Source organism: Limulus polyphemus, unplaced genomic scaffold, assembly GCF_000517525.1.
Source record: "Limulus polyphemus unplaced genomic scaffold, Limulus_polyphemus-2.1.2 Scaffold2169, whole genome shotgun sequence".
In the NCBI taxonomy this organism is placed as follows: Eukaryota; Metazoa; Arthropoda; class Merostomata; order Xiphosura; family Limulidae; genus Limulus; species Limulus polyphemus.
The window spans coordinates 124,389-141,501 of NW_013667779.1; the positions used below are offsets into that span (position 1 = coordinate 124,389).

The 17,113-nt window shown below is 31.5% G+C and overlaps 1 protein-coding gene across 2 annotated transcripts in view; it reads right to left on the bottom strand.

Moving 5' to 3' along the window:
• Positions 1 to 761: 761 nt before the first annotated feature.
• The window catches only part of LOC106466151 (synembryn-A-like), a 70,230-nt gene continuing 53,878 nt past the window's right edge, over positions 762 to 17,113 (bottom strand). For both annotated transcript variants that reach the window (XM_022394112.1, XM_013926394.2), the window contains exons 12-15: positions 14,565 to 14,647; positions 12,685 to 12,838; positions 10,433 to 10,552; positions 762 to 3,826 (exon numbers count right to left, since the gene is read on the bottom strand). In XM_022394112.1, coding sequence (XP_022249820.1) covers positions 3,715 to 3,826; positions 10,433 to 10,552; positions 12,685 to 12,838; positions 14,565 to 14,647 — 469 coding nt within the window. In that variant the 3' untranslated portion in view covers positions 762 to 3,714. The remainder of the gene's footprint in view (positions 3,827 to 10,432; positions 10,553 to 12,684; positions 12,839 to 14,564; positions 14,648 to 17,113) is intronic.

Genomic DNA, 17,113 nt, shown 5'->3' on the forward strand with positions numbered 1-17,113 from the left:
GGTAAGTGAATCATACATAAGTTAAAGAATATGTTTCTTAAAGTTATTTTGGAGCTCGTTAAAATGGTAAACAAGGTTGTTATATCAAATATTCTGGAAAGAAGGTATTTCAAATATACGATTGCTATGTAAACATTTTTTTAGCAGATCGTTATATTAAACGTACTGAGAATGGATTGTTCGAGAGATACGTGGTTGCTATGTAAACATTTCTTTAGCAGATCGTTATATTAAACGTACTGAGAATGAGCTGATTGCGAGACGTCGTTGCCAAGCAAAAAACAGTTTATTAATAAGCGCCCCTACAAGAACTTGGGAAGGAGGGCTATCCAAGTAGGATCTCAATAAACAAAGAAATTTCAAATACTAAAAATAAACTTAAAACAAACAGCAGTGACAACAAATACAATTCAGTCTCAAATTGTTTTCAACTGATAACATGCTGACAAACAATATTAATTCAAAGCTATATAATATCAGTATAATAATAATAATTATTGGGGACTTGGATTTTTAAAGACTGCCTAACGACATAGAAATACCTTATCTATACGTCTATAATACCATCTACTCCAAAACAGTACACTTTGAAGGTCCAATAAAAAATGGAGAAGTACGTATATTAGTTAAGGAAGAACTTGTCAGATTGGATCGAAAACCGTATATAATCCTGACTGGTCAAAAGGTAATAATAACCGAGCATTTCAGTTGATTAAAAGATTTACAGCTTCAGGTATATGCAAGCTTTTGATGTTATTGTTACATATACACGTGATTAAGTAATTTAACCCACTCCTAATGAACAGATTTTAGTCGAATTCTTCAGTAAAAAGTATGAACAAATGACTATCTATCTCTACCTAATCTCCATTGATCCTACAAATTGGAAATGTGGCACCAAGAAACTAACGTTATAAATTAGTATTTTGATAATAACATTTTCATGTAAATAATGTGTAATAAAATATGCTTTGAGACTATATGCAAACATTTATATGTGTTTATACAAAAGTTTGAAACTTTATACTCTAAAACAACACACAATAAATATGCCCTTAACATAAACACGAACTTCACGATTTTTTCCAAAAAACGAAAAACTCTTCTCATGATCACATTCCTAATACTGTTTATTAGAATATATGAAATGGGCCTAACAATACCAATTTCAAGTGTAAACTGTCAAATGACCATGTATTATTTTTGCTCATGTAATAAAAGTTGTGCCATGTTATAATACATTTAACATAGTATTTCTAAGCTGTTTCATGCTAATACTTTTGGAAGACATGGCAAGATATCAACGTATCAAAACTTTCTTATGAAAGAGTGATATACCCTGTACATTATAGTTACCCCAATAAGATGATTTTCTCCCTGATATACTAGTAAAATATTTTTCTTTACGGCTAACAATGAAAAATCTTCAAACGTAATCACATTAAAATAACATACACACATATATACATACATATATATATAAATATAGAGAGAGAAAGAGAGAAAAAAAAATATACCACTTCCCATAATTAATCATGACACAGATAAAACTTGACCAATAATGCACTTACATGACACATTACAACATATTTTGGTACTATAATTTCCTTTTATTCATTACTTTTCTTTATTTTCTATTGAGTTTTCATGAAAAAAAAAGACAATAACAAACAACAAACTGGATGCTCATGTTTGAGCTTGTATTGACCTTCAAGTTTCATTAACGCTTTAAACAGAAAAGTTAAATAGGTTTGGTAGCTGGTTCCAAGTACAATATCATAACAGTTTCTTGTTCAGTCACCATACACACTTTGATGGCTGTCTTTAACACACTCGTTTTTCTGGTATGAGAATTATTAGATATCATTATAATTTGTATAATTCAAAACATGGAAATTGATTGGTCTTACATGAAGCTGTAAGAAGGTAGTTGTGCTATTATTGGTGTTACTTACACCACATCAGCAATCCTAATGACTAACTTTTTATTCAGAAAGTTTTATGTTCTCTATGTTATAAACTAGTTCCACTACAACAGTATGAACATTTGACTACATCTTGTTTAGTACATGATAAACTCTTACAATGAGGTGATAGAAAACTTTTAGTAGTATTTATACCTACCTCATATGATCAGTATGTATCTGTCATGTCGTGTGGGTTAAAAAAAAAACCTTTTTCTACTAGTAAATAATTTCTAACACTGAAAAAAATTTTTAATTGTACCTGAAGGTTTTAAAATGCAAATTGGTTCTCAATTCTTTTAATAAAGTTTTCCTGAAAAAAAGATGAAATAAAACATTCAATAAAAATTATATATGTATAATATTTTTGTTCAATAAATATGATAGAAAAAAGAGCAAAATAAACGATAACAACAAAAATTATCAACAGTTGTTAAATTGAATTTTTTCAATTCATAAATGTGTCCCAAACTCTGAACGTAATTCTACAAAAACAAATCAATGTACATTACACACTAGCTTATTATACAAAAACTGATAATTTACATTTACTGTTACTGGACAGTGGTTACTTATATGCAGATCTAAGTTACTTAATTCACACATTTAGAAATAATATACCTACCATATAGAAAGGCTATCAAAATACTAACATCCCATATATGGAGTTCTCTCTCTCTCTCACACACACACACAACATATCTTATTTAAACACTGTCAAGAGGTGTACATTTCACAAGACACGATACAGTAGTGTGAAGAATATTCTGTAATCTGTTTTACAGCTTATTATGTATTAATTTACACCTTTACTTTCCTTATTTAACAAAGCAAAAAATACAATAATGACTATCAAATAAAAATGTTGGAATACATCAGGTTGGAATTAGAATGTTCAAAGACCACAAGTATGAGATTCTTGCACACATCCAAATTAAATTTTGTATCATCACTATGTGATTAAATATGGAAAAATTAATTATTAATCTATGACTTACAGTTGTTCCATTAAATACATCATGGGATGGAATTTGACACTGTTCAAAGACAAGTATGAGATACTTATACACCAAGAAGTTAAATTTCGTACTATCACTATGTGACTAAATATGGAAAAATTAATATTAATCTATGACTTACAGTTGTTCCATTAAATACATCATGGGATGGAATTTGACACTGTTCAAAAACAAGTATGAGATGCTTATACACTAAGAAGTTAAATGTCCTATCATCACACTGTGACTGAATATTGAAAAACTAGTTATTAATTTACATATTATGGTTGTTTTATTAAATGCATCATGGGCTGGAATTAGACACTGTTCAAAGACCATAAGTAAGAGATATTTGTACACTTACAAGTTAAATTTTCTACCATCACTCTTTGTCTGAATATGAAAAAATTAATTATTATGATAGTTATTCCATCAGCTGGTTGATTTCTCTAAGATGTTGTTACCGATACAGAAATATTTGTAATAAAACAACATATATATATATATATATCTACAAGAATCACAAGATGAAAGATAACATGTCACTTAGTAAATTACGACTAGAATATTGAAATTTTACCCTGATCAAACCCTGTAACTAATAATTAAATTTGGTAACTGCAAAAGCAAACTTAGAAAGAGCACATGTCCTTGAATACATTCAGATTTGTGCTAATAGTATTAACACAAGCTTTGTGACCATAGTTAATTTGGATTCTTAAAGCCCAGAAATCCAGATCACCTGTTACTTCTCAATTTGAATCAGTTTCTTCAGAGTCTTCCTCCTTCTGATGTTCTGGTATATGTTTTACAGGGTGAGGTTTACCATCAGTACCAACTCTCATAGGTTGTACAATGCCATCTCTGTTATTGATCAGAAAAGAAAACCAAGTCACTACAGCTCAAAAGATCAAACATAATCAGTTCAGAAATCAATACATGTAGAATTATTCTCTTTTGTTGTCATTGTCATTAATTTTGAACTTACATTTACCCCTAGTACAGTTCTTAATGCCATTACTTTCTCACACACATCACTTGAAATGTAATGAATGCTTCACTAAATGTAGGCCTGTGGCAGAAAAGCCAGAACTAGTTATTAAGTAGTGTTAACCAAGAGATTTGTTTGAGCACTAAATGTAGTAAATAAATGTTAAAGATAAACAAAAGGGGGATAGCATGTCTATTAGTTCCCTCAAATGATCTTTATGTGTTTGAAGTATTAAAAGAGTAAGTAAAAGTTAATGGACTAAAAAAAAAAAAAAGTTAGTATGTCTGTTAATACCCTGAGAGAATCCAAGTATTGAAGTATGTCAAACAATACTAGTTCATTTTTCAGGAATTCTTTCTTTTCTTCACTAATATTACACTTTTCCATAAGAAGAAAAATTCACAATTAATACTAGTTCATGTTAACCATAAATATGATGATTTTGTACTCCGAAACAAACCAAATAATTATTATTATAAATTTATTAAGATACAATTACAAATAAAAGTGTAGATATTTAACCCTTTCGCTACAGGTACCCTTTTCTGCACAAGTTACTGTGTTACATTCAAAAGTTAATTAAACCCCTTTAATATCAATTTATGTGCACTAAATTAACATTATAAAGTATGTTATAATTCAAAGTTTTATGTTATCTAAATTTAAGTCCTTTATTTGAAAAGAAACCTTTAAGAAAACTACTTAAAAACTTCAGATGTATTATCACGTAACCAACGAGGTATGAAAATTCTCTACTTTGGCACTCTGTATCTTCAATAATACAATGGCAGTATTGTAGATGTACATCTAGACTACAAGATGCTTACATAACCTTTTTGATTCATACATTTCAAAATTCTCTGAACGAATGCAGTTAAAACAAGTAACAAACGTTTTCAAACCCTGACAGGTACCATGCCCACCTTCTACAGATTTGAGTTTTATAGCATACATATAGATGTTACATAAACATGTGTATAATCATTAGAAAGAGCACATTTTACACTGTTACAGTTACTTTTAAATTGGTGAGGAGTTATTGTCACGAAGTACATGTAACTGTTGGCTGCTCTTGATCGACTATAGCACTTACAGTTGTTTCTTACCTAAATATGTTATAGTTAGTGATACAATTAAATTGTATTTAGGTCTTACTTTTATATTTTAGTTAATTATGTATTGATTATGTTTTAAAATGCATAATTAAAAAGTTTAAACATTTTTTTAAATATACATCATCCTTTGTGTCAGTTCTCAAGGCTTAAGATATTACACAGTGAACAAACATTTTTCCAAAGAGTTGCACATATCTCCCAAACAAACTGTAATATGCCTCAAGGACACCATTGACTTGTGTCAAGATGACTTAAGTGGTAAAGGACAAGAAAGGAAAATAAAACATTAAAAATTAACTATCTGTGAAAAACCCAAAATTACAAATATAACAAAGACAATATCTTTAAAGATATTCTACAAAAAATTAAATGGTATGTCATTTTTTTTCTTCTATTTCCTAATTTTAATCATTTCATTGCATTGTACATTGATGATATAGCTCGGTAGTGATATGGTTGATAAAATGAAAAATAAAATACCAAATTTACCTTAAAAAACTTTTGATGTTAATTTAGGAGGTTATAGATGTTATACAAATGAAATATGAAACTATAAGATGAAGAAAAGTATTTTCATACTTAGAATGAAAATTACCTTGCACTTAAACTATTTTAACAGTTTGAATGCAAATAACTGCTGTAGATAAATAACATTTTTATTAGAAAGACATAATTAAAATAATGTCATTCTTTGTGTATAAAATACTTATAAACTTTAACAAAGTCTTACGAGATTTTGTGAAGAATGCATAGAGTTTATGTATTTTTGTTGCATAAATGTCCTTCTCTAGTCGAGCAGATGGTAATCACATCTGCCTGTACTTAAAAGGTTAAATGAGGTTGATAAAAATTACCTAAAGGAACAAATTATAGGTGCTGCCAAGTTTTTTGGCTATTTCTTTTATGCATCCAATTTAGAATTGTAAGTTAGAATGCACAAAACATTCTGCAATTGACACTGTAAAGTATTTATGAAACAAAACTTGACATATAGGAATGGTGGTCTGGCTAATACATTGGATCACATCAGCTGATATGTTTAGTTGAAACACCACCTCACTTCCACGTTGTTGTTTTTTTTTATCACAACTTAACAAGAGTTTAACTAATGACAACTGCCACTGATGTGACTGAAAGAAAGTGATCAGCCAATCAAAATATATGGTTTGAAGTCATGATTTTAAACAATATAATCAACTAAAAGAAACATTTTAAAACACTTAAATGTAAATTATAAGGTTCCTAGGCAAATCATTCTTAGCACCTAATCTAGACAATTTTGTTTTCTGTATTATCTACTGTAAATATTTTTAGTAGAGTTTTATTATCAGGTAAGAACTTTCCAAATCAATGATCACCTGACAAACTTTCCAATATAGAACACAAAGTTCAATATTTATGTGTGGAGAGAGTGTTTGATATTTCTGTTACAAACATTGCTTATTATGCTCACATTATACTTGTTAACTTCCCATACTTTTCTGATCCAAGATGTTAAATTTTTAGGTTTTACAATAGATTCTTTCCCTTCTAAGGCACATTATTAAGATTAACATTTTCCAACATTGAAGGAGTATTTCTGATAGATACTTATCTCTGTCACATAATAGCTTTTCTTAATTTCTGTTGCCCTCTATGTGAGCAATTTTCACTCACCACAAGCCTTGAGGCTATGCCCTAACATCGTGTGTTTCCACATGGTATAGCTGCATTGTAGCATGCAAATGAGCATACGGCAACCCTCCTAGTGCAGCTGACTCCCTCTATATTGTAGAGTAAAATCATCATTTCAAGATTAAGCAAGAGAAGATGTACCAAAAGTTGTGAGGATATGTGGAAAGTTTGAGAAGAGGTAAGTATGTATTAGAAAAACATCTTTGGTGTTGGAAAATGCTAGCTTCCGACATGATACTTTACCTATTCTCACAATAATAGCTAGAAACCCACACTACAATGGTGGAGGGACTGGTGAAAAATTTACTTAGATGAGCTACCTACAGAAGGCACCCAAAGAGAATCCATGAAACGTGATACTCTAAAACATGAAAATACATGGGAAACTGCACCTCATCTGTAATAAGGTATACTCTTCACCTGCAGTGAAGATATGTGTTACCAAGCCAGATGGAAAGAAAGCAAGTCCAATACAAGAAATGGATGTGCCAGATGACCTAGGGCATGTCATACTGTACTTGGTGGTCAACTCAAGTCCAAAGCCAGGCAGCATTGGGTATGTGCCTTCTGGTTTGCAGTAGGAGAAGGGTCCCAAAAGTCTTCACCTCCATACCAGGAAGCAGAAGGGAGAAGTAATTCTGGGCAACCTAGGCAGGACTCATGTGTGCAGACCCAGTATACAACCAACACCAAGCCACCTAGGAACCTGACATCTGGGCAACAGTAGGCAGGGGAGATGCAAACGTGTTGGGTCAACTCCAGTCCAAAACAAGGTGGTGTCAGGAATTTTTGGAGGGTCTCTGCCAATCACACGTGTTAGGACTTATGTTGGCTGGTTCTGTACAAAACCAGGTGGCATCAGGAAGTTTTCTATGATCTGCAAATAGGAGGAAAGTACACACAATCTATACCAACAGACCACCACCACCACCACTCTACTGAGTGGAAGTGATAACACTCAGGAGGAAACCTCTGTGGTCCACCACACCAACAGCTGAGAACTGGTAAGCAGCAAGGACTCACGTACTCCACTGGAAGAGGGGTAAAAAGTTTGGAGTGCCTGGAGGAACACAACACCTTAAGCCTGTGCAATGGGTGAACATGAAAACCCTACTTAGAAAAACAGGTCTGTCCTGGTTTATTCAATTAGGACCAGAAGGATTGCCCACCCTGACACTGCTTTACTCACGATAGTTCACGAGTTAGTACGGTCTGGAACAGACCTTTATTATAAAGCAATATACGAAGAGTAACCCTCAAGAAGTCTTGTGGAACACCCCCATCATGTCAGTGAGCATTATAAACCTTAAAGGTTGCATGGTGCAGATTTAAAGTTAGGTATACCCTGAGAAGCACCACTAGCCACTGAGTATGATTCAGAGATGTAAAAATAGACCACTGTAATAGTAACATATATAAAAAGAGAGTTTACCTATTCAGAGCCAGTATGGAGAATGGCAACAGTAGGAAGTCAATACCTCGAAGAAGAAAAGACAGCTAGATGATCATATCTCCTACAGCCACAGACGAAAAGTAAGAAAAAGAACCTAAGCAAATGATAGTACAAGAAGTAAGAGACTAGAGGTTCAAAGAGAGGAAGGGTAAGGGCATGACTGTATGTATAATCACTAACCATCTATGAAATATCTTAAGAAAAAATTATCTAAAACTTGACATACCACCAAAAGTTCTAAGAGATGGATATGAAGAGATGATGTGTCATGGTATCACTGACCTGAATGCATGCGAGAGTCAATACATGCCTCTTTCATCTCATCAAGGAGGCATCTAGAAACAGAAGGAGATTAAGATGAGAGGAAGGAAGAGGAACACCCACTATGGGAGTAGTTAAATCACCAGGTGAAGTCTTTGAGTAAGGAGGGAGAAAGGAGAACAGTTGAGGACAAAGGATCCCAAGTAAGGGTCCAGTGATCATGCAGAGTCTATTGTACATGTCACAAATGAGTATAACCCAATGGGACACAGGATTCCATGGAAGCCCAAGTCCCCAAAAGAGTGAGAACCTCCCATTCAGCGAGAGGAGAAAAAGATATGGCATAATAAACTAATTACTCCATGTCTTTCAAAAAAAGAAGAAGGCTAGGCCCTGTGGAGATGTGAAAGAAAAAAAACACCCAAATAAATGAGAATGTGAGATGCGACTCTTCCAAGTTGACCAACCAACCCAGATGCACCACCTCCTGAGAAGAGGATAGGTGTAGAAGGCTTGTTAAGATGGAACCAAATGAGAAAATAAGATGAAAGATGTAAGACCAAACACATATCTACAGATACCTTTGGAACCATGAAAAGATGAGAATAAAATCCTGGAAAAGAATGAGAAACCCATTCAATAGCAAGTTTAGCCATTAGAACCAACACTGGCAAGATACAAGATCCCTTGGAGGAGGGAAAATAATGGAAAGAGCAGACAATTTGGGGGGGGGGGGGGATGAAGATTAAACTTCTCTGACAGAATTCCTAGTACCTAACAATATCCTGCAAACTATACTTCCATGTATAGAAAAGAGACTAGGTTATTGCTCTGTTTACACATTGCTCTTTCAAGCTCCTTAGAGCACATTGAGAGAAAGTAGAAATAAATTTCTCTGAACTCTTGACAAATGCCATGCTCACTTTCTACACATAGAGTTGTGATTTATCAGCCAATTATACTTAGTTGAGCTAGATGTTTATAACCAATAGAAAGACCACATTTTAGATATGATCTCCCAATAGTTATCTTAGAATTAACATGAAGAACTGAATAGAGAACTAGTCAAACTGCTCTTAACAATGTTGCTGCTTATGTCCTCGCTAACACTTTAGCATTTTTTTCCCACCTAGAAATACATTAGTTAGTTACACAATTGCATAGTATTTAGATTTAAGTTTTATATTTTACTTAATTATGTGTTATTTATGTTAGGTTTAATATAATTTTTTATATAAGCCACCACCTTCTCGGTGTAAAACACAAACGGCACCACATTCTGCAGAGGGCTAAAGTTTCTCTGCCCATGATACCATAATATTGGCCGGATGACATCGATTGATGTTTGTTACGATAAATAACAATGCTAACTGCAGAAAAGGATAATAAACCATTAAAATAAATTATCTGTGAAAATGTAAAGACATGTAATTAAGAATATAACCAAAAGAAGATGTTTTAAGATTATTTAACGAAATATTAAAAGGTATGTACATTTTTCCTACTCTTAATTTTAAACATTTCATTGAACTTAACTAAGTACAAGTTGATGATAGCTGTAGTTAGTAATATCATAGAGAAAGTGGAAATAAATATACATAAACATTTACCTTAAATTAAAAACTTTTGATATTCACTTAGGAGATTCTGGGGGTTATGCAACTGAAATTTGAAAACTATACAATGGAAAAAAACGTATTTCTATACTGATGTTGTTTAGTTAGTTATGCAAGATGCTATTTGGGTATAGACCCATAAACTTAAGAGTTAATATTATTTGTTCAGTTATGTGTGTAGTTTTTATATGCTTAAATAAATGTTATCCAGAAACCCTAGGATAGCTGGACTCACACAGAAACAAAACAGTGAATAAAGTCTTTGTGTTGAATTCATAAAAAGCCAATCAAGCTACCATGCTGACTAACATATAGTTCTGGCATATTAGTTGTTATATTAAATACAGATGACTACATTACCTTGCCAACTTAGCCATCATGTTCAGGAGCTCCATGGCTTCCTGTTCTTTTTGCTCATCTGTTAGGCCTTCCATTGGATTAGGTCTTGGAGATTCATAGCAGCCTTTTACTGGATTGATTCTTGAAAAATACAGAAGATTTACTTAAGTTTAATATGACTAAATTAAGAATAAGAAGAAAAGCATCAAGAACACCACTCATACTTTTAAAAATATATGTTAATGAGAGGGTTTAGCAAGTCAAGTGGGTAAAGCCCCCAAACCTCCTTGTTTTATTATTTGATGGTCTTTATCTTTAACATGAAAAAAAATTTAGTGGCTATCAGTTTTTACATATATATATTTCTTTTTCAGCATTTAACTCGCCATGGATACAGCATCCCTGGTGATGTTGGCTTCTACAACATGAGCAAGTAATTGTAAGACTTGAATAATTAAAATTACAACATGCATTATATATAGTTTAAATCACATATTTAAACTTTCTTGTGACATGTAAATATAATAATACAAAGGTAACAGAAAAAGTTTTTCAGTGAAGCATTACACGAGGTTTAAACATCTCTTATAATAATACCACCACCCACAAAGTTTAATATGAAGCTTTTCAGAGGCTAATCCTCAACATAAAACTCATCAATTTTAATAAACAAAATATTTTCCCAGATAAAGACTGTGAATGTTTTAATTTCTCAGAGAATACTAACATTTTAAGGTAATATAAAAACTATTTCAGCTTCTTAAAAATACATGCATTAAAGATAAGATACTTACATCTAACAATATATCTTTTTTGTACACATCTCATGTGAGTAATTAATATCCTGAGATAAATAGAATAAATCTTGTGTTCTTCAATATTAATCCTTTCCCAGTAGAAATACTTAACCAAATTTTATGACACTTAATAAACACTTTAATACATAGTATCTAGTTTAAGCTTTACAAATATAATCTAATTTGGTTTACTTAATTTTTTAATGTTGTGAAACTTCCAAACTTTTCTTGTTAGAAGCTTTTAAAAGTAGATTAAACATAGTTCCTTTTGTCTTAGAATCCCAATTTTTTTACTGTTGATCAGCAAGTTGCATTTTATGTATCCAGTCAGTTTTAACTTAGTTGATATTCTTTAATAGATTTCTTTCAATACTTCATTTTGCCAATTGCAGAAGTCAACACTTCAGATTATAAATCATAAAAAGTACAGAACAACTAAGATTTATTGACGATCTATGACCTGAATTTTAACAACAGCATTTTGCTAACAATTTTTTGGCCACGATCAATTTATTTTACTTATCTGCATTGTTTGCATATGATAAACAACAATAATTTTCAATAAATAAGAATTCTTTTTATATAAATATTTTGCCATCACCTATCATACTCTCTACACCTAACTATACTTAAAGTATGTCTACCTCTGTAGGAGCTACATATAATCACTCTTTCACAAAACCATCAATTATCATATCAACTTAACCTTTGGAATAGGATTAATACTCCATATTTCTCAAACAAGTTTCACTATATTTTTTATTCTTAGTCAATTAAGTTTCATAAACAAATTATTATTCATCCTAAAATATCTCAATTTTTGGGTAAAACATTTCAAACAAGTCAATAATTTAAAAACGTGTGTGTGTGTGTGCCTATATACATACATATATATAGAAGTGCTTTAACTACAAATACATGAAATCAGAAACAGCTATAAGATAGACATTTCCACATGTACTTAAAAACTACTTGGGAAACTAAGTATTAACATTATCCTATTTATTCACGGTAAGGTAAAAGTATAAAAAATATCAACTAAAAAAAAGGAGATAATACTAATTATTTATCAATCAACCAAAAATTTGATCAACACCTCAAAAAAAATGTATCAAATGGTGTATGGCATTTGAAAAACATTAAGAACCTTTGTCAATAAAACAAAATGTGAAGTTAAACAGATGAAACAAATCCAAAATGCTCAAATAAATATGAAAGTAAACACAAAGAAAACTAGTACCAAGGTTTCTGCTGGTTATATAAATTCCACATACAATATTGTACTGATATTATTTCCCTTTAACTTTGATGGCTTAAAAAAACTTTGAATTTTTGGCATGAACATTCCGTTATAAAAGTGGTCATTAAGTCTTTATAAAAAATGTCCTTTCTTTGGATGCAAAATAAAATTCTCATTATCTTTAAGCATACATGTGCATGTACAGTAGAAGTGGTTAATCACTGATGGAATGTTACCTTTCCTTACAAGCAAGATACTCTTCAGTGTCACTCTCTTCAGACTCACTTGAATAGTTACAAGCACCACTGCTCTGACCACCAAGCATTAGACCTCTGTTTGCCAACAGACCTGCGGCATTGCCATAACCAGTATACTTCACTAGTCGATTCACTGAGAAAACAGAAATTATGTAAACAGTCAGCTCTAACATCACATGAAACACCAAATTATGTAATTCACACATGGTCTCTTTTAGTTATTTATTGCAAAAACAGTTTCCACAAAAGTCAAATCATTCCTCATTCCATAAAGGGTTTAATAACCCTATATCCCAAATCACTGCTCAGTCCATAGTTGTCCATTCTCCAACTTGCATCCCATTATATTGCTCAGTAATATGTATTACCTTTTGCCTCTGAAAAAAGATTCATGTGCACCAATATATCTAACAGTTGAAAAAACACCTTAATGCATTGTTGCTAGGCTAGCTGTTGTCTCTCATAACAGTACATGAAGCACGGCAACTATTGTTCTGATGATTAGTCTCTCATAACACTGCAAAAAGAACAGCAGCTGTGGTTTCAGTGACTAGGGCCTATCATAAAAATACATGAAGCACAGCAGCTCTTATTCCAGTGACTAGGATCTATCATAAGAATACATGAAGCAGAGCAGCTGTGGTTTCAGTGGCAAGGACCTATCATAATAATACACAAAGTGCATCAGCTGTGGTTGCAATGGCTAGGACCTATCATGAGAATGCATGAGGCACAGCAGCTGTAGTTTCAGTGACTATGATCCATCATAAGAATACATGAGGCACAGCAGCCGTAGTTTCAGTGACTACGATCTATCATAAGGATACATGAAGCACAGTGATAGGTCCTAGCCCTTGCAACCACAGCTGCTGTGTTTCATGTATTATTATGATAGGTCCTAGTTACTGAAACCACAGCTGCTGTGCTTCATGTATTCTTATGATAGGGCCTAGTCACTGAAACCACAGCTGTAACAGTGCATGTGGTTCCAGTAGAAAACATACAAAAGTATTGGCTTAACTAAGGCATTACATACAGATGGACAGTAGCTTTTACAGTTGAATCTAATGGTATTATAAGTGCATATGGAAATAAATTTGTTGTTAATGTCAATACACAAACACACACTTCATCATTATATACATTGAATCTTTCACTCTCGATATATAATAATACTGACTGCAAAACTGTACTTCTATTTTCATACTTTATCTAGCAGACTGTAAACTTTGAACAATTCAATCACTTTTTAGCTATTTTTTACATAAAGAATTCATAAACTGATTATTATTCCACTCAAGAAGTTAGAGCTATCATTTTTGAAATATTAACTTTTTTATCTTGTATATTACTTTCAGCTGATATTGCACAGACAACTTTAAGATATTAATTACCAACCCTAGGAATTTTTTCAAATTCCACATTAGATTAAAAAGCTGTGATCACTTTTACATCAATGTTCACTGTACACTAAAAATGTTTAAACACCAGACCTTTCAACTTTAATAACAGAATCAGTCATAACATTTTTTTTATGATATGCCATTTTTGTACAATCTGTGTAGCATCTATAAAAAAAAAGTTGTTTTAAGTTTACTGCAAACCTATTCAAGTTATCTCAATTTGAAAAAGTAACTATATACATTTAAAACGTTTTGACTGCTAAAACAGTATATATGTGTAAGCTTTGAACCAATTTATACAATGTTAGGATGTTAATAAAAAGATGTAGATTTAAAAAAGAAAATGAAAACAAATCAGAAATGTAACAGGTATTTGTAATTATAAAACAACTACAGTTTCTAATATAAATATATTATAAACAATCTCAAACCAATGAAAAAACATGTGCACCTTACCATTTTCTTTACACAAGACAAAAAGAAAATCAGCAACAAGTTCTTTAATGTCTGTGTAGGGAGAAGTCATTAGACGAACAAGCCTAAGAGAAGAGAAGTTAATATTACAACAAGTGTGAATGCCAGAAAATGCTCTAAGAAAGTAAAACATTTTCTTATTTTCCTTAACAAAAAAGCTACACAAGGGCTATTGACAGTGTAGAAGGAAGATATCCAGTCAACAGCACCCACCACCAATTCTCAGGTTACTCATCTGACCAAATGGTGGCTCTAAACATCACTCTTATAGCACACCCACAGTCCCAATGTACAAAGTGAAGTTTTGTGGCAATGGGACACAAACCATGAACCTTTGGGTTCATAATATGGGAATGCTAACCACTAAGCCACATCCTGCCTCCAAAATAAAACATTTAGCTTTCTACCTATTTATTTTCAATGTTACAACAAGACACATTTAGGGAATGTAAAAAGGTCTGTCTTGAATGAAACTTTCACAGAATATCATATATACAGATGATAATCACTTTTAAACTAAATAGAAACAAATATATATATGTGTGTGTGTGTACATATAGAAAAAAGTCACTGACACTGTAAATCAAAAATTATTTAAAACATTACTAGGAAGAAATGTACAAAATTCATAAGGGCATCATTATTTATATTTTTCTAGTGTTACATGACATAAATGCTATCACTTTTCTTAAGATATTCTTTGTAATGCTGCAAATGGGTTTGATATAAAATATATACTTGCTAAGGTAGTTTTGACTATTATACTTCATAAAAGTGGTTCAAACCTATGGGTTTTAAACATAGAAATTTAATCAAGGTTCTTCTGAGCACTTACTGTTAAATTCTCCACTTAACCCTACCGACACAGTTCACGGGTCAAAGGCCATGTCATCTCGTCTGTTGACTAGCACTCAAAATTTTATTCAACTACTATTTTATGAATGTATGTCAATAAGTTTGGTATCAAACTGTAGATTATAATTCAAATTTTTGTATTATACATTAGTTAATTTCTTAATTTAAAAGTAAGTATTAAAAAAATCCTAAATACCCATTTTTTGTGTGTGTCATGTGGTATGTTGAATACAGCATTGGTTCAAATTAGATGTTTGTGGTGACCAAATACAAAGTCTATACTTTCTTATGAATTAGATACTGAAATTACCAATATTGACAAGTTAGAATATAAGATAAGAAATATCTTTTCTATTTTCTGAGATATTTATATATTTATTGAATCAACCAAAATGGCCCTGCCCACCTCTTCAATTTTTGAAAATACTTGCTCACATACACCTACTTCACCCAATAACATATGTATAACCAATCAAAAGCTCAGAATGTCCCCTAGTGGTTTTTCTCAGCCTCTACAAAGTATTTGTGTAGAAAACTCTTTCTTTTCATGCTAGATTCCAAGCAGTATAGTAATGCATTAATGAAGTTTAGTAACAAAGCTGTACTTGGGTCTAAAAAAGAATTCCACTATAATTTATCCCAAAAATCATAAATTACTATATCAATACCACATATTATTTTGTAAATGTGTATATATATATATATATATATATAAAACCTTGAAAAAATTATTTCGTTTCACATTCTCCACTTGCGAAATTTGATAAGGCTTTTAGCAACCTACGGCAAACAGCAAATGAATACAATGTTTGTAACTAGAAGAGATAATTGTTTGCTATATTTCATTGTTTACTGTTCTATGTTTTAAGAAAAATAAGTTTAAGAACTTACACAGCCAAGACAGATCACTTTGTAAAGGCCAGTTTTATATTCTTGGATATAGTAATATGAGTGCATGTGCAACTCGTCATTGCAACTTCTGTAATGTTAGCCAGGAATGACTGAAAGGTCTATATAATATAAATAATAAATATATATAAATGTATAATGTTATGAGATTTAAATTATTTAAACTAAACATCTGTGTTTTCATGTTATAATTTGTAGTCATTCAAGAACGAAAAAAGCGTAATTTATATTTCCTAATTTTTTATGGTGGTTACAAGGTCAGTCAAATCGACCAAACACGTACAGAGATTTGATAGTGAAAATATCAGATAAAATAGTTTTTTTTTCTTAAAAAACATTTGATAATTATGTGGAGGTTAAAAAAAAATTTCACATATGCACTTTTTCTGATGCATAAAAGTATTTTTAATCTTAAAATCAAAATTACTTTGCATGTTGGATAGTCAACATAAAAAAAAAGACATGAGAAAAACATTACTTAAAGAATTCTGATATTTTGTGAAGGAAAGCCTTGTTATTTTTACTGATAATCTTCAAAACTTTGTTGAGATACGCTTACTAATTTAAAAGTTATAGCATGCAAACTATAAGAAGCATAAAATGGTTACACGGTTGGTCCCTAGGACTGAGCCTGTGCTGAAAGAGTTAAAGCTTTAAAGTATTTTAAAAATTATAATGTTATTAAACACTACATAATCAGCATCTTCATTATTATTATTATTATAGTCTGGATTATTTTGACTGACCAGTTTCAAGTTACATGATGA